The 18,816-nt window shown below is 37.7% G+C and overlaps 1 protein-coding gene across 2 annotated transcripts; it reads left to right on the top strand.

Moving 5' to 3' along the window:
• Positions 1-461: 461 nt before the first annotated feature.
• Positions 462-18,589, top strand: LOC149848507 (pleiotropic drug resistance protein 2-like). 2 transcript variants are annotated; one of them, XM_089995799.1, is made up of 20 exons: positions 462-1,013; positions 1,916-2,036; positions 5,424-5,512; positions 5,691-5,775; positions 8,865-9,155; positions 9,315-9,405; positions 9,826-10,726; positions 10,851-11,011; positions 11,310-11,413; positions 11,860-12,025; positions 12,115-12,246; positions 12,364-12,494; positions 13,951-14,283; positions 14,382-14,672; positions 14,764-14,847; positions 15,469-15,602; positions 15,712-15,939; positions 16,567-16,738; positions 17,111-17,365; positions 18,139-18,589. In XM_089995799.1, exons 1-20 carry the CDS (start codon positions 658-660, stop codon positions 18,406-18,408), a joined length of 4,395 nt encoding a protein of 1,464 aa, XP_089851925.1. In that variant the 5' UTR covers positions 462-657; the 3' UTR covers positions 18,409-18,589. The 2 variants fall into 2 exon arrangements, with proteins under 2 accessions (XP_089851925.1, XP_089851932.1); XM_089995806.1 differs by having other exon boundaries at positions 17,298-17,365; positions 18,139-18,278.
• Positions 18,590-18,816: the final 227 nt, after the last annotated feature.

Raw genomic sequence — 18,816 nt, 5'->3', positions numbered from 1 at the left:
GGCGCGACGTTTTGATCTAATGTTCCTTCAACAAGATCTACAGTTTTTGCTTTGTTAAGTGTGGTCGGATAGAAAACTGTCAAGGGCACCTTGGATGCATACATCAAGAAAAGGAAAACAAAAATGTTACTGAGTTACATGTTGTCGATAAATTTCGAATGTCCACTTTTTTGGCCGTTGATGCCGTTCATCTAGCAAGTGGATGGCATCCAAAATTCTTGTGGGGGCCTGGGCCATGCTATTCGATGGGTTTTTGGGTGCCGTTCATTTTTTAGATGGACGGCATCCAAGTTGCCACGCGCAGTTTTCGTCTAAAGCCTTTTGAGTCTCACCCGCTCTATCGTATCAAAACAGGGAGCTTCTAGAAGGCCAGCGCAGGCATCGACGTCATCTCAGTGATTTTTTTTTTCTTTTTCCGTTTTGTGATTGTTATATTATTAATCGCATCTCATTCTACACATGCCTTGGCCTCGCTTCGCGCTCCCTATTAAATCCCCACATTTTTCCCTCAGCCCCCAACCCTCTCTCTCTCTCTCTCTCTTTTCCGGTGGGCATATTCGGCGAAGCATAACAGTAGGGAATCTGACGAACGTGAATCGTCGACGTTCATTATTGTGAATTGAATCGTGGTAGTTGGTGGGGGTGTAGGTGGAAGGGATGGCAGCAGCCGACGATCTGAGGAGATCGATGAGCAGCAGGGGGAGGAGCCTGACGGGGAGCTTCCGGGAGGTGTGGGGTAGCTCTGAGGACGTGTTCAGGAGGAGCGGTCGGGTTGTTGGAGAGGACGACGAGGAGGCGTTGAGATGGGCAGCGCTGGAGAGGCTGCCCACCTACGACCGCATGAGGAGGGGGGTGATCCGGCAGGTGATGGAGGACGGGAAGGTGGTGCACGGAGAGGTGGACGTGAGGAGGCTTGGGGTGGCGGACCGAAGGCTGCTGCTGGAGAACGTGCTCAAGGCAGTCCAGGAGGACAACGAGAAGTTCCTACTCCGACTGAGGGACAGGGTCGACCGGTCCTCTCTCTCTCTCTGTCTCTCTCTCTACATTTGGGAAAAGATGGTCTGTTACCTTTTTTGGGTTATTTCCAAAAACATACCCAGTTTTTTGTTATAATTCAGATTCATACATGCAAACTTATAATTCAAATGCATACCTTAGTTTATGTTTAGTTATCCAAATACAGACGTATGTTAACCGCTTTTCTTTTAACCATGGTTAATAATCAATACATTTTAAAAATAATAAGTTTACCCTCATCAAATATTTTCAACTTACTCATCTTACCATCGTTACTCTCTCTCTCTCTCTCTCAGTATATGTTTACAAGACTTTCCACCCATACTTGTCCTTGGGGATCAAAAACTCCATTTTGAGTTGGTTACCATGAGCAGGCTTCAACTTTAAACAAAGAGTCCCATCTTCCAGTGGGTTATTGCCCAACTAGAAAATTTGCAGGTTTTGCAATTATTTGCCTTATTTTTTCACCGGCTTTTAACCTGCTTTTTGCAATTATTCCCATCTTTTAGTGGGAATAACTGTAGAGCATCTCGATATATGCAATGTTTCCAAAGGTTATTATGGTCAATTCAACTGACGATCTTTTCGGGCTCACACGATGAACACTGCAACTGCCACCAGCTTCTCCTTTCGTCATTTATTACGTTTTGGATCTTTCTTTTTCGAAGTGACTCAATTCTGTACAAAACTACTGCTTCTTTTTATTTTCCTATTTTAATTATAACGTTTATCGTATTGTTAGGAGAGATGAAAGGTTCGGAACTCGTACACGACTTTTAACCTCGAGATTAAGGAACCATTTATGATTTTTCTAAATATCGTTTCTTTCAGTTTTGTTTTTCTATATCGTTGTGGGATTAACTCCTGCTATGTTATTTTAATTTCACTATATCTACAGAGTGGGGATCGATCTGCCGAAGATCGAAGTTCAGTTCGAGAATCTAACAGTGGAGGCCGACGCTTACGTGGGAAGCAGAGCCCTCCCCACTCTTCTCAATGCCACCATCAACTCTCTTGAGGTACAACTTGACCTCCTCTCTCTCTCTCTCTCTCTCTCTCTCTAGATCTCTCTCTCTCTCTCTCTCTCTAGATCTCTCTCTCTCTCTCTGATGAAGGGTTTAAAATAAAGCAAGAAAGCTATTTATGTGTTTCAAAGTTTTTTTTTAAAACTAAATTTACCATCATTGCTTAGCGTTGTTAAAGTTAAATTCTTTGTTTTCTTAAAACTAATTTTTTTTTACTCTAGTAAACGAAAGGAAGAAACCAAGAAAGGAAATCTATAAGAAAGAAGAATCTGACTGCTTTACCCCCTCAAAATTGGGACCAAAATGGAATTCTCTTTCTCAATAGAATGCGCTATGTTCCTAAATCCCAATGTCTTGATAAAACTTTTCATCTTTTTTTTTTTCTCAAACTTATGTTGTAATACTCACGCCTCGGCTTGAAATTGTTAGTCTCTTTTTAATGGAGGGGATGAGGTATTCTTGTACATTTCCTAAGAAAACAATGGAGATAAAGTGAGATGGGGGTGCCCAAGTCCTCCGCCGAGGATCCCCCAAACCGTATCCGCCCAACTCAATTGCACGTGGCCACTGATTCAAGACCTCAGCAATAGCTGGAAGCAGAGTTGGATATGGGTCGGAAACCCTACAGACCCGTATCCAGTTGTGGGTTGTGGGAGTACCATACCATGTCCATGATCATACATGGTTATGCAATTGCATGGCCACTTCAGTTATGGATATGGGTGATTGAGCGCATGGCCCCCTTGAACTGTGGAAGAACCTATCCCTCCTAAGGATTCAACCCGGCCACCCAACTCCTATTTTTTTCTTGTTTTTTTTTTTTTTGAAAGAACCCAAACTCCTACTTTTTCGAAGCATATAAAATAGGTGATTTAGCCCACAAGGGTTTCCCTCATCTGGTAAGGGTGACTTGTGAATGTTTTCAAGTTGATGGAACGTCACAAACTAGCAAAGCTGGATTTACTCCCCGGTGGGCAAAGGGACTTCAAGGGTTTTACCCAGCCAATGTGCAGTTGGTGATGATATCAAAAAAAAAAAAAGGTTAGGTGATGGCAGAGCACTTGTAGAGTTTTACACTAGGAAAACCCTAACACCTGGATACGGGTACGAAGGGTATGATATGACAATTTCAAAAAATATGGATACGAGGACACTGCTAAATATATAGTAAAAATATATATTATATATCTAAAATGTATCTTATATATCTAAAATATATACTGAAAATATTATATATATATTATATATTGAAAATATATAATATAGGACACAGCATTTGCCGTGTCCAGGTACTATTACCCGTGTAGACGGTTACATAGGCCGATAACCATAATGGGACGTCCAAACCAAACAGGTGGTTTCTATATGTACTATTCAAAAATAAAATGTGTGTGTATAAAAAGGTTAATTGTACCATAGTTTTACTTTTTGCTAAAGCCTGACATCATGCCATTGGTATAGTTTTTTTAATGATGAAAAACCCTTGTTGATGAAGTGAGAAAAAAACCTAGGTGGGGCCCACATTTGTCATTGATGAATATTGACTTTGGAGCATAGATCTACGTAGATGTTCCTAGTTATGTTATATTCATATGCATTGGCCGTTTGATGGTCCTTGTCGCTATGAATAATCTCTCATTTGATTTTTTTTCCAATCTGAGATAGGAGCATAGTGGAAAAAAGAAGAAGAAAATAGCACCATATAATTGGAGAAACGATCATAAACTTCTTAATATACAAAGATGTAGTGATATCTTGAGAAACAACAAGATTTTTGCGTTAAATGAAAATATCACGAGCTTAATGCAATAGTTATGTTTTTATCAGCAAAGACATATGAAAACAACCATTCTGTACTTTCAGATTTTTTTTACTGTTTAGTTACTATTACTTTGCCAATAAGTAATAAGCTTAAATTGGATTCTAGTTTTTTACCGCATATTAAAAGGTTACGGGTTTCATTTGTCGAGGGATTCCCGTAACCTTTTTACATGCGGTAAAAAACTAGAATCCAATTTAAGCTATTACTTATTGGCAAAGTAATAGTAACTAAACATTTACTATTACTGTTCCTATTCCTTTCTCTTAGAGAGTTGCCACTCTTCGGCTTGCACCGATCAGATTTGAACCTAAACCACTTGCCTCGCACTGGCAGGGCCTGTCCCCAAAATGGAGGGTGATCAGGTGCTTAATCCATAAATATCTATGCAATCATATTGCACCTGATGTTTTCACCCATTCCACTACGTCAAACGCCTTTGAAAGTGGTAGTTTTGTGTGGATTGAAGGCAAAGTCAAGTGTGCTTAAAAGAATAAAAATGAGTGATAAGCATGTCAGAGGAAGCTCTGACTTACTCTGATGATGGCCTTCAAAACATTATCAATGTATTCTTTTTTATCTCAAATGGGTCCTACGAGTTTTTTCAGAACCATTGATGTGCTAGATGAAGAGCATCTAGAGTGTACAAAATATGCAGCTGAAAAGAATCCTAACCATGTGTTTGGGATACCATTAACCTATGGATGGACGGTATCTGTGGCAGCTCCGATCCATTACCATCAGTGCTGCCTCTGACTTGATATGGTCTCGATAAAAAAATTCTTCAAGAACTAATTATTAGCAAAAAAAAAAAGTGTCAAAGAAAATTAAGGAGTGTTTATACATGGCTAAGGCTGGTAAATGAATCCAGCTGCACATGGCTCGACTTGGCTTGGCTTGCAGCTCGTTCGGACTTAAATGAGCTTGGTGAGCCGAGCAACAAGCAGCTTGTGCAGCAGTGTTAACGAGTCGAGCACGAACAATGGGGCTCGTTCGTTTACATGGGGTTATATACAAGTCATTTATGTTTTCTAAATTTAATATGGTAGCTCAACTGGTTTGGTGCGTTTTGTATGTAAATGAAAGGTTTGGAGTTCCATTGAACGAGTCAGTTCATGATTGGCTTGAGCTCGTAGGAGCTCAAGCTTTTATCCGCTCACACAAACCAACCAAGCCGAGCCCAAACAGCTTGTGTTCGGCTTTGTTTGGCTCATTTACCAACCGTACACATGGCACTAGAAAGTCACTGGACTTGCTCTTCAAGCTCAACACCAAAACATTTTGGATATATCTTCAAAATAGTGTAATTCAGAAAAGTAATGCTTTCAAAATATCATCTGTTTTGAAAAGGACGCATCTTTATGACGATACAGTTCTTTTATATTCTAACATTTTTCTTTATATTATACCCTTTTTTAATGAAAACAAGGAAAACGTTGTTCTTTATATTATCATATAAATGTTTTCCTGATAAAAGTTTTTTTTTTTGAGAGAGAGAGAGACCACTCTTGAAGTTATAAACCTCATATACGTTTTTTAACTTTTTTGTCTATTGGAAGCAGGGAATTCTGGGACTGGTGAGGCTCTCTCCATCAAAGAAAAGAGTGCTGAAAATACTGAATGGGGTGACCGGAATCCTGAGGCCTTCAAGGTGGGTGTCTGCCTTATTAGTCCTCTTCAATTACTGGATGAAAATTGCATACTAGTGGCCAAAGTCGTACTACTTGTGCTCGTAACCATGACTGCTTCATAAAAATCACGGAGTTGCCTTTACTTCCAATGGTGGAAACTGTGTTTGGTCTGGCTAACTAAGTTATTCATTTGTTCAGGATGACCCTTCTCCTTGGTCCTCCAGGCTCAGGGAAGACTACCCTGCTCCTGGCTCTTGCAGGGAAGCTGGACAAGAAGCTAAGAGTGAGTCTCTCTCTCTCTCTCTCTCTCTCTCTCTCTCTCTCTCTCTCTCTATATATATATATATATATATATATATATATATATATATATATATATATATATATATATATATATTCTAGTACTGCTAAAGTGCTTTGAAGTCACCTACACCCACCTACGTAGGTGTTGGTTGCATCTTCTCAATCAGACCTTATAATATATATATTCTAGTACTGCTGCAGTGCTTTGAAGTCACCCACCTACATAGGTGTCGGTTGCATCTTCTCAATGAGACCTTATAATATATATATATTCTCGTACTGCCACAGTGCTTTGAAGTCACCTACACCCCCACCTACATAGGTGTTGGTTGCATCTTCTCAATCAGAACGTTGTCAAGAATCATGCTTTGTATCATGTTTTATGAACATAAAATAGGTTATTTTGTCATAAAATTTGGGTACAATGTAAAAAGTTGATTTGTTAAGATACTGAAAAAATTACCGTACGTCATAATTACAAGATCCAAAGCTTGTTGTCAACTAAAAAAGCATGTACAACATATCTATGAAAAAAATTACCTTATGTCATAATTACAAGATCCAAAGCCTGTCAACTAAAAAAAACTTGTACAACATATCTATAAGGTCTGATCAACAAAAAAAACCTAAAAGTTATAAAAATTTAAAGCTTGTATTAGGTGTGAGTAGGTGCTCCCCAAGTATTGAAAACCTCCATAATGGTAAACCCTTCCAAACCTTCTCAATGAACATTTTATTGGATTTTTTGTTTTTTTTTTCAAAATTTTGACTGTACAAATGTGATCTATATGCTTGTTTTTATAGGAATCAGTTCTTGGAGCATTCAATTTCGATGCACGAATAGTTTTTTATAAGTTTCAAAATCAATGGTATACAATTTTCATAAATTTTTTAAGCTACAAATACTATTTTTTCTATCCAAAATTTATGATCTAAGTGTTAATTTATAGTAAATCAATCATGTTGAACACATCTGGTCAGAATTTTGAAAAAAATCCCAAAAAAAATCATTGAAGAGGTTTGGAAGGGTTTCCATTTGGGAGGTTTTCATTCAACCCTTAATCATTACTCTCTCTCTCTCTCTCTCTCTCTCTCTCTCTCTCTCTATATATATATATATATATATATATATATATATATATATATATATATATATAGCTGCCTACTGCAAGCGGAAGAAGGGGTTTTCAGTTATTTTTCTCAAATCTAACAACACATATTCAGCATGATTGATTTGATAGAAAATGACATTTGGATTATGTTTTTTTATAAAAAAAAACATGATTTTTTAAGCCTTGAATATTTATGATATTTATAAAAAATCTAAAAATATCAATTTTTAAATCTTATAAAAATTTACCTATGCATTGAAATTGAATGATGCAAGAGTCTGTTCCTATAAAATCAAACATGTATAATACATCTATACGGTCAGATTCTAGAAAAATATAGAAAAGAACCCTTCAAAAGCCCATAAGCAGCAATAGGTACGAATTGGTGTTGCCAGCTACTATATATATATATATATATATATATATATATATATATATATATATATATATATATATATATATATATATATATATATATATATATATATATAAAAGGTGTTGTTAGCTACTCATGATGCTACAAGCCCTCGTACTAGAAATAGTGGTTGTAGGTTATAGCTTTTCAATTAAACCTTATAGATGCACTCAACATAGTTTATTTGATAGGAATCGATCATGTTTTTTAACATAAATATAAGATTTTTTAAGTCATGAAATCTTGATACATTGTGAGCCATCAATTTTTAAAGGTCTTAAAAAACATACATATATATTATAATCACATGATCCAAAACTTGTTTTCTATCAAATAATGCTTATAGATCATATTTATAGGGTATGATTAACTAAAAAGTTTAAGAAATTTGATAAACTAAAGCTTCTATTAGGTGAGAATAGGTACTCGGGGATCACCGTATCATTTCTCTCTCTCTCTCTCTCTCTATATATATATATATATATATAGTAATGGGTATGTGCTGAATGAAACGTGCTAAATGAGTTTTTTATTCTTTCGGTATTTTTTTTGCATTTTCGACCCCATAAATGTGTTGGGCATGGTCGATTTATGAGGAATCCACACCTGAATCATGTGTTTTAGATGAAAAAAATGATATATTGAGCCTCAAAAAATTACAAAGATTTTGGACCGTTGATTTTACTAACATTATAAAAAACTCACCCTGTGTTGGAATCCAATACTTCAAGAGCTGATTCCCATAAAATCAAGTACATAAATCACATTTGTACGGTCACAATTTAAAAATAAAATGAAAACTTTTTTGAAAATTCATTTAGCACGTACCCATTATATATATATATATATATAGAGAGAGAGAGAGAGAGAGAGAGAAATGGGTAAGATGGACCGACCCTGACACTTTTATTAGGGCGACAACCAAAAAAATTCTTATGGCGGCATAAGTTTTTTTTGCGGGGGGGGGGGGTGCAGAATTTTTATAACTATGTTTGAATCAGTATAAGTTTAAATTATTGGGGGGTGGAGGAGTCCTAAAGTGGTCTGTCTGGTGTTAAATGAAATTTCTGTTCTTTTTTGTGTTTCTTTTGCAGTTTTGACCCCATAAATGTGTTGGGCATGGTACCTCGATCATGTGTTTTCAATGAAAAAAATGATATTTGGAGCTTTAAAATTTTATAAAGATTTTGGACCGTTGATTTTTCCAACATTATGAAAATCACTCGAATCAAACACTTATAAAATGAAGGACATCACATCTGTATGGTCAGAATTTAAAAATAAGATAAAAAAAACATGAAAACTCATTTAGCAGGTACCCATTACTCTCTCTCTCTCTCTCTCTCTCTCTCTCTCTCTATATATATATATATATATATATATATATATATATATATATATATATATATATTCGGATTTTCAATTGGACCACGTCAAGGCTTAGTCAACACCAACAATTTCAGGCCATAGACATACAGAGTTCTTTGGGTGTGCGTGTGTGATGCATTCCTTGTGCACCAACAATTTTAAAACACGAAGCAGGTTGCCGGGAGGATCACGTACAACGGCCATAAACTGACGGAATTTGTGCCGGAGAGGACGGGCGCATACATCAGCCAGTATGACGAACACAACGCCGAGATGACGGTCCGGGAAACGCTGGACTTCTCGGGCAGATGCCAAGGGGTGGGTCCGCGCTACGACATGCTGAGCGAGCTGTCGAGGAGGGAGAGGGAGGCGGGAATCAAACCTGACCCCGAGATCGACGCCTTCATGAAGGCCGCTGCCGTCGAAGGTCAACAAACCAGCGTCGTCACCGACTATGTTCTCAAGGTACGTACACACCACCATCTTCAGTTTTTGTTTTGGTTGTCCACTCTTTTATCTGTTAAAATGGTGCAATTGCAGAGAAAAGGACGGACTATAATAGAGTGGTGTTTACGTACATGTGTTTTGGCTTACGATGGTGTTTAACTTGTGCTGTTTGATCAGCTGCTTGGTTTGGATATATGCGCGGATATTATAGTGGGAGACCAGATGAGGAGAGGGATTTCAGGTGGGCAGAAGAAGAGGGTGACCACAGGTGGGTGTATGTTTTATTCACCATTGTGGATTTTAAGATTTGAGATTATTGTGAAAAGAAACATGTATTTCTTCTTTGCTTTGGTAAATTGTGCAGTGGATCCTCTTTACATGATGACTTGGTTGCCTCCTATGCTTTTCTTGTATGCACCCACTTGTCTAGATGGAGGAAATAAGCTAGGATTTGCCTATTTATCTCGTTTCTTTTGAATAAAAATATAATTTCCCTGCTTACCCTCCTTTTCTGGATATAACTAAGTTGGCTTGGACTCTGGGCATATTCTTTGTTGCGACAGTTTCATTAGATCAGGAGCCCAAGTAATGCTTGTTATCTTGACAATCAGTTCTAGTTTTAAAACTTGTATACAGTTGAGCGGTTCTGAGGCACTTAATTACCCTATTTTTGTGGTAATTGTCACAGGGGAGATGTTGGTGGGACCTTCCAAGGCTCTGTTCATGGATGAGATATCCACAGGGCTTGACAGCTCCACCACCTTCCAGATTGTGAAGTTCATGAGACAGTTTGTTCATATCATGGACGGAACTATGTTGATCTCTCTTCTGCAACCTGCACCTGAAACCTTCGATCTCTTCGACGACATCATTCTGCTTTCCGAAGGCTACATTGTCTACCAAGGTCCGCACGAGGACATTCTCGAATTTTTCAAGTTAATGGGCTTCAAATGCCCAGAGAGAAAAGGAGTTGCAGACTTCCTGCAAGAGGTATTGTCGAAGAAGGATCAAGAACAGTACTGGACTGACAAGGATAAGCCTTACTGCTATATCTCAGCTGAAGAGTTCTCACAAGCCTTCACTTCCTTCAGAGTTGGCCAACAGATAGATTCAGATCTTAAAATTCCATATGATAAATCAAAGAGTCACCCGGCAGCATTGGAAACCAAGAAGTATGGGCTGTCTAGTTGGGATCTATTCAAGGCCTGTTTTTCAAGAGAATGGCTCCTTATGAAGAGAAACTCTTTTATTTACATATTCAAGACTACTCAAATCACAATCATGTCATTGATCACCATGACTGTCTTTCTGAGGACCAAGATGAAGCACGAGACAATTGCAGATGGTGGAAAGTACTTTGGTGCTTTGTTCTTTAGTTTGATTAATGTGATGTTCAATGGAATGGCAGAGTTAGCAATGACTGTGACCAGGCTTCCTGTGTTTTACAAGCAGAGGGATTTCTTGTTCTATCCTCCATGGGCTTTTGCTTTGCCCATTTATATTCTCAGGATCCCAATCTCTTTATTGGAGTCAGGCTTGTGGATCGTTCTCACTTATTATACAGTTGGATTTGCTCCACCTGCTAGCAGGTAACGGCTCATTTCCACATTTTTTTTGGAAGCTTTAGTCATTTGGCATTCTTACTAGATAGAAGCTCCATCCCCTAGTCTGGTTAGTGTTCTCCATCTTGATATGTGCGTTCACTTCTTTTAGGTTCTTCCGGCAATTCCTCGCATATCTATGCACACACCAGATGGCTCTTTCTCTTTTTCGATTCCTTGCGGCTGTTGGAAGAACATTGGTTATCTCTAACACAATAGGGACCTTCGCATTGCTTGTAGTATTTACACTTGGTGGCTTTGTGATATCTAAAGGTTACAATTTCACATCTTTGTCCTAGATTGCTTCTTTTTTAAGTTTAATAGCCCATCAAGCCTAAAACTGTAACATGAAATCTTTATGGATTTTATTTAGCAGGATTTCCTTAAACTTGAAAAGCGGGTAGCCTAAAACTGTAACATGAAATCTTTATGGCTTTTATTTAAAAATGAAAATTTTGCCTATGTTTCTTTCTTACAAAGTGTTTATGCATCTTTGGTATCAACCACTGTAACTGTTGCAGTGCAGCTTATACTATAAATTATAACTGCAATTGCTTTTTCTATGCTTCAGATGAGATAAAGCCGTGGTGGATTTGGGGATTCTGGATGTCACCTATGATGTATGGACAAAATGCTATAGCCATTAATGAGTTTCTTGATGAGAGATGGAACACGGTAAATGGTTTCACTTCTCAGTGGTGATGGGCTTCTGGAATGGCCTTTAGACTAGGGACTTGATTTCACTGAGTGTTGATCTCAGGATACTGGCAATGTTAATCAGTTGCTGAGAAAGTAAATACTGCTATTACGGTGAAACAAACTCAAACATGTGACAACATTCTCAGTATCTAGTGTTGGTTCTAAGTCAATTCAGTTGTTGCTATCATGGCAATTCAATGAGAATTTGGCACCAAAGTAAACCTCTAACCAAGTATTTGTAAATCCTCCATGTGCACCCAATATATATAGGGTAAAGTTGCTTAATGTCTGATTTTAGCTGTCAGGCAATGTACCATAAGCCATATTTCTTGCAATCATAGCAATGAAGCCTATAATTTGCTAAAAATAATAAAATAGTTCAGTTTTTCACCTGTAATGTGATTTGACTTCCACTGTTACAGCCCAATACAGATGCTACCATCAATGCTCCTACGATTGGAAGGGCTATTCTTAAATCTAGAGGCATGTTTGTCCATGATTATTGGTACTGGATTGCCATCGGGGCGTTGATCGGGTTCTCACTGCTGTTCAATGTTTGCTTTATCCTCGCTCTTAAGTATCTAAATCGTAAGTTCCATAACTTTTGCTAATGAAAAAAGTGGTTGCAAGAATAACTTAAATTCTAGATATCAATTTGCTGAATTTGAATTGTGCAGCTATTGGAAGTCCTCAATCTATTCTTCCAGATGAGGAAGACAAAGACAATAGTAAGAAATCCAGATCCCTCAGGAAACAGAAATCGAAGTCACTAAATTTTGGCTCACATTTTGCTGACCCAGTTTCTGAAGGTTGGTTTTGTTCTTGAATCTCTTTTTTTTACAGCATGTTTGAATTTTTTTTAACTACTTAACCTCCCACAAATTCCCTTGAATGAAGGATATTTGCCTCCATTTTTGTGATTCCAGGGATTGACATGGCTGTTAGGAAGCATAACGCAAGTACAGCAACAATGGCTACCAGGAGAGGAATGGTTCTACCTTTCCAGCCTCTTTCTCTAGCATTTGACCATGTGAATTACTATGTTGATATGCCTGAAGTAAGCCTCCTAACTCTCATTGTAGCGATAATTGGGTTAGATGATTCCAGATGTCCTAAGCACAACGTCAACCTTGTGAGAACAGAAGCAGACGAAGAGGAATTTGATTTTAAGGCATTTGGCATTCATTGAAAGTTGAGTTGGCTTTGTGATATAAGCAAAACATGCAGCCATGTCCCTTCAGTGTTAGTCTCCATCCCTTGGCAAAATAGCAACCAATAGGGGTGGGCAATGGGGCCCGATGGGCCAAGCCGACCCGGCCCGCCATGGGCCAGGTTTGGGCCTAGATTTTAGGAACCAGGCCGAAACCCGGCCTGGTCCATTAGCGGGCCAGGCTCGATGGGCCTGAGTTATAAAAAATAAAAAACTTAAATTAAATTTTTATAGAAACTAGAAATCACATAGTAACTTGGGTACATGAAAACTTGTTAATTACCTAATTAATTGCACTAATTTTAGGAGAAAGATAATTAATTACACCAAATCACAATAATTTCACACACAGTTGGATAGGATTGTTTTGTCTAGGAATCGTCTTATTTGGGGCCGCCCGGGCCAGACAGGATCCGGCCCGCCAGGCCATGGCCTCTCTTCAAACCTGAGCCCGTTAAGAACCAGGCCAAAACCTGGCCCCACAGTAAATGGTCGACCGGGCCAGGCCGTTGACCGGGCTGGCCGGATGCCCATCTCTAGCCACCAATATCAGTCTTGCACTGATATTAACGATTCTTTCAGGGGAATTTAAAAGTAATTGGGTTTTCTCAAGAAAAACTTGTGGTTTTAAGCAAAAAATTAAAATGAAAAAAGAGAAAATAAATTTCTAAGGAATACTGCAAGAATATTGTGATATTTACATGATATTTGGTCAAAATATTTTCAATCTTCACTTTCATTTGCATTTTTTCTGTAAGAGCAAGTCTTTTAAAAATAAAAATTTAGAAATCACATAATTTGATAACTATGCTGGGCATGCATCTGAAATAGTGGCATCCCATGTACAATGTCTTCTTGAATTGGAGGTCTAGTTTTCTCATTGAAGTTTTTTTGTTTGTAACTTGAGCCTTGATACTGACTGAATATTTACATGCACCAGTCATTACTTTGGTCTTCTCTATCTAGGACTGAGAACTTTGATCCTCTTAAAAAGTCTGCCCAGAGCTAACTTGACATTGTGATTCTATGTGTGTGTGCAGGCACATGTGCTCATGTGCATGCATGTAGACATCTCTGTCTGTGTCATTCTTGCTCTTCCTGCTATAGGTTTTCTGAACAAACTCATCTAATGTTCCCATCACTCAGAGAACAATCAAGTAAATAAATCTATTCCATATCCCCATCAGATTTCATTTCAGGAAAAAAAATGAAGATCTCAATAACCATGAAGTTAACATTAATAGTCGCATAGCATGCCATCAGCTTGTCAAGTGTGATATCCAAGAATTGATTTGTTCACCAGGAAATGAAAAGCCAGGGAATTAAAGAAAGTAGGCTCCAATTACTACGTGATGTTAGTGGTGCTTTCAGACCTGGAGTCCTCACTGCTTTAGTGGGTGTAAGTGGTGCTGGAAAAACCACACTAATGGATGTTCTAGCAGGAAGGAAAACAGGAGGATATATTGAAGGAAGCATAAACATTTCTGGTTATCCAAAAAAGCAAGATACCTTTGCCCGAACCAGTGGTTACTGTGAACAGAATGATATACATTCACCCAATGTTACTGTCCATGAGTCCTTGATCTACTCCGCATGGCTGCGTCTTTCTCCTGAAGTAAAATCAGATGCTCGGAAGGTATACTTTGTTGCAGGAAAAGTTGGCTACTTTTACAAGTATTGCTTGAAATTTGATTTTTTATATGTTGATAATACTATTGTTTCTCTAATTTTTAGATGTTTGTTGAAGAAGTTATGGAGTTAGTTGAACTTGACCCAATAAGGAATGCTTTAGTTGGTCTTCCTGGCGTGAATGGTCTCTCAACTGAGCAACGAAAGCGTTTAACTATAGCTGTAGAGTTGGTTGCTAATCCTTCAATCATCTTCATGGATGAGCCCACAACAGGACTTGATGCCAGATCTGCAGCTATTGTCATGAGGACTGTGAGGAACACAGTTGATACAGGGAGAACGGTTGTGTGCACAATTCATCAACCGAGCATCGACATTTTTGAAGCTTTTGATGAGGTAAACTTACAATAATGGACCGTAAATCTTTTTTCTCATCCAGTTGTTTTTTTTCATGCTGACATGGTGACTGGGTGGATTCTCGTTACAGCTTCTGCTGATGAAGAGAGGTGGACAAATGATTTATGCAGGAGACCTAGGTCGTCACTCCCACAAACTTGTAGAGTATTTTGAGGTGAGCAATTCATCTATATGATCACATTGCATGTGGAATTAAAAACAGTGCTAAAGGAGCTGAAATCTTAGACTATGTAAACTAGGTTGCAGCAATTCTATTGGCATTTCTATTTTCTTCTTTATATCTGAGCTAGGTGATGATTTCAAACCACAGGGGCAGAGATCCTTATTGAGATCGAACAGAGTTTCTTATGCTTGTATGTTCTAGTTAGTTTGGTGCTCATGATCGTGGAAGACAATTATTTTGGAATATTTCATGAGAACTTACTGCATCCTGTTGAGGTGACAATAATCGAATAAACCAGGTTCCATAGTATCTAAGTTGTTAATCATTGTAGTTTTTATGCTGTTTATATCTACACTTTTAAGCTAGTCTTGATACCAGGAATTTTAACCTTGTATTTCAATCCTTGTTTTAGTGTCACTGTACACATTCTGTAAAGAATTCAGCGCTTTTGAGGGATTGTTCATTCATGTTAGAAAGAAACAAATGGAATTAACACAACCTGGAGGATTATGAAAATCTTATTTAAAATTGACTATTCTCTCTTATTTCTGGTAAACTTGTTTCCCTAATAGAAAGGTTAGCATGCTTAATTATAAAGATATGTCCTTTCAGGCAATTCCTGGAGTGCCGAGAATCAGGGATGGATACAATCCTGCAACATGGATGTTGGAGGTTACATCTGCTTCAGTTGAAGCTCAACTTGATGTAGATTTTGCTGAAATTTATGCCAACTCCTCCCTTTACAAGTAAACATATCTCAGTATCATGACTGATCTGAACAATGTGCACTTTTTTCACCTTTAGTTTGGTGTTAATTACGGCTAAGTTTACAGTCATCCTTACTTTTTTTTTCAGGAGAAATCAGGAACTAATTAAGGAACTGAGTACTCCTGTACCAGGTTCAAAGGATCTTTTCTTCCCCACCAAATACTCTCAGAGCTTTCTGGTTCAGTGCAAAGCTTGCTTTTGGAAGCAACATTGGTCTTACTGGAGAAACCCACAATATAATGCTATTCGGTTCTTTATGACAGTTGTCATTGGTCTTCTCTTTGGTACCATATTCTGGAAAGCTGGAAGGAAAACGTAAGGCTTCTAAACTCTTTAGTGTTATGCTTCCCTTTCTAGTAGTCGGAATTCATTGCATCTTTTCGGCAAGTAGTCTCAGTGGCACAAAGTGCTGGGACTTAACTTTCAGGTTTCAGCAAAGTTTACCAAGTAGCCTTTAATCGAACTTCAGATTATATGCTCGTTCTTTATTTTCCCTAGTGAGAAATTGCTAGGAAAGCTTTTTGTGATTATTGATGTGATAATGGTATGATAAATGCGATAAGTTTGCATACATTATGGCTTTGTGTCCTGAACCTGCAAAATCAACACACATCCACATACATACATACATAGGAACACACAGCTGGGTTATGTTCTAAATATAGGAAAACTGTAGAAAGAGAAAGATGAGTGTTCCTTCAGTTTCCTGGTGTTTAATCATGTATTTATGTTTCATTTGACATATTAAGTTTAATGTGTGGTCTACTGGTCCTGCTTGGGGAATTAACATTGAAGATCATTGAAAATTTTCTAAGTTGATTTGAAGCTTCTGTATTTTTCAGTTTCTAAACCATTTTCTGTTAAGCGAAGCTTGTTGGTTCAATTGCATGCCAGTTCATATCTTAATCTTTTTGTGATCATTATTTTTATTCATCATAACAGGGCAACCCAGCAACAGCTACTCAATCTACTAGGATCAATGTATGCTGCTGTTATGTTTCTTGGAGCCAGCAATTCAATGACGGTTCAGCCTGTTGTCAGTGTCGAGCGGACGGTCATGTATCGCGAAAAAGCAGCAGGGATGTACTCTGCATTGGCTTATGCCATCGGCCAGGTATGTTATGCCTGATTTCTTAGGCATAAAATCTTTTCAAAATTACAAAAAAGCAGCAGGGATGTACTCTCCGTTGGCTTACGCCATCGGTCAGGTGGGTTATGCCTGATTTTTTAGGCAGAAAATCTTTTCAAAATCATGAAAAAGCAGCAGGGATGTACTCTGCATTGACTTTATCGTCACCATTATGTTTCATGGACTTCATTTTGCCTTGAGTGACAGTGTAACATTATGACTTTTACTGCTAAGCATGATTTTGGTGTTTCATTTTCAGAAATCTTCAACTGCATACATCAGTTGTGATGCTATATTTTTTATAAGTCATTTGTCATAGTTAGAGCCTTTTTCTCACGTTATCATCTCCATTTGCAGGTTACCATAGAGGTTATCTATATTTCTTTGCAAACTCTTGTATATAGCTTAATATTATTTTCCATGATCGACTTTCCTTGGGATGCTGGCAAGTTCCTGTGGTTTTTCTACTTCATGTTCATGTGCTTTGTATATTTCACGCTTTATGGGATGATGGGGGTGGCTCTTACACCTGGACACCATATAGGTGCCATTGTCAGCTCTTTCTTCCTAAGCTTCTGGAACCTCTTCTCTGGCTTCCTTATCAGTCGTCCGGTACGTATTTTATGTTTTCCATCTGCATAGTAAGTTTTTATTAGTTCTAGACAAGGTTTTATCATTTCAAATTGGTTGAAATCATAGTAAAACATGTCGGTCTGGACTATATCTAGGCAAGGCAAATCTCACCATAATATAGGTTTATTTGATAAATCTCAAGAAAATGTCAACAAAATCTTCACACTTAAAAATTTTAAAATATATAAAAAAATCAGAAATAAGTAACAAAAGAATATATTTAGATAATAAAGTGCACATATAAAATATAATAAAAGAAACAAATAAAAAATATGAGAAGAAAATATATATTTAAGATATAGAAAAGAAATGAAAAAGTAAAATTAACTGAAAACGCATGATATTATAGTGATCATGTCATTTATAAATTTGGTTGTGAAAATATCACGTTAATGTACCTTTTAAAACATTTTTCCAAAAAAATGAATTATTATAAAGCTGATATTTTCAATATATTGACTATGGTTGAAATTCATATGTTCATGTTGTTGGAAATTGTTTAAAAGAATTTCTAGAATTTGATAGATTCAGGCTGGTCATGGCAGACAATTCAGAAACCCAACAATGTGTTTTGTCATGGATAAGCCATGATATAGCTCAGAATCAGTCCACTTTATTACTCACATTTATGGTTGTTAGACTCATGCTTATGATAATGCAGATAACTGGAATTGTATTGTCAACATATTTTCCTTGCCCAAATGCAAAAGGGAAAGATATGAGCTAACTACTTTGATATGGTTTGTTTACAGCTAATTCCAATATGGTGGAGATGGTACTATTGGGCTTCCCCTGTTGCATGGACACTTTATGGGCTTATCACCTCTCAGGTGGGAGACTTAACCACTACATTGCTGGTTCCAGGACTTGGTCCCACAACAGTAAAGGACTTCCTAAGAGATTTTATGGATTTCAAACATGACTTCTTGGGGGTGGTCGCTGGAGTCCATGTGGCCTTTGTCATGATTTTTCTTTTCATCTTTGCCTTTGGCATAAGATTCCTCAATTTCCAAAGAAGATAAGAAAAGCCAAGAGCTTAGGATGTATCTCAATATTGTCAGTTTCATTTTGTATGTTATCCTCTTTTTAGTTAAGAATTTTTTCATAGTTGCTGATAATAGGCTTGCTCTTCTTTTGGCAATTACTCATCAAGCATTGTCCTCAATGTATTAAGTCGTCTAATCAAAATCTTCTTAAGATCTCTATCGGATGCCTAAATCTATGAAGTTAGCCAATGTAACCTCCCTTTTGATGCAAGGACAAGTTTGTTCTGTACAAACTGTCGGACCCACACCCTATTTTGGCAGGAAGTTTGTGCTCCGTATAGGTGTGTCAATGGGTCGGACCTGGTTCAGACCTAGGTGGGTCTGAACCTGAATCTAACTTTGAGGTGTTGGTATTGGGTCCAGACCTGGGTCCTATCGGAGCCA

Source organism: Nuphar pumila, chromosome 1 (genome assembly GCF_984573655.1).
Source record: "Nuphar pumila chromosome 1, dmNupPumi1.hap1.1, whole genome shotgun sequence".
In the NCBI taxonomy this organism is placed as follows: Eukaryota; Viridiplantae; Streptophyta; class Magnoliopsida; order Nymphaeales; family Nymphaeaceae; genus Nuphar; species Nuphar pumila.
Note: the sequence above shows the minus strand (reverse complement) of the source record. Positions and strands in the feature narration are given on the sequence as shown.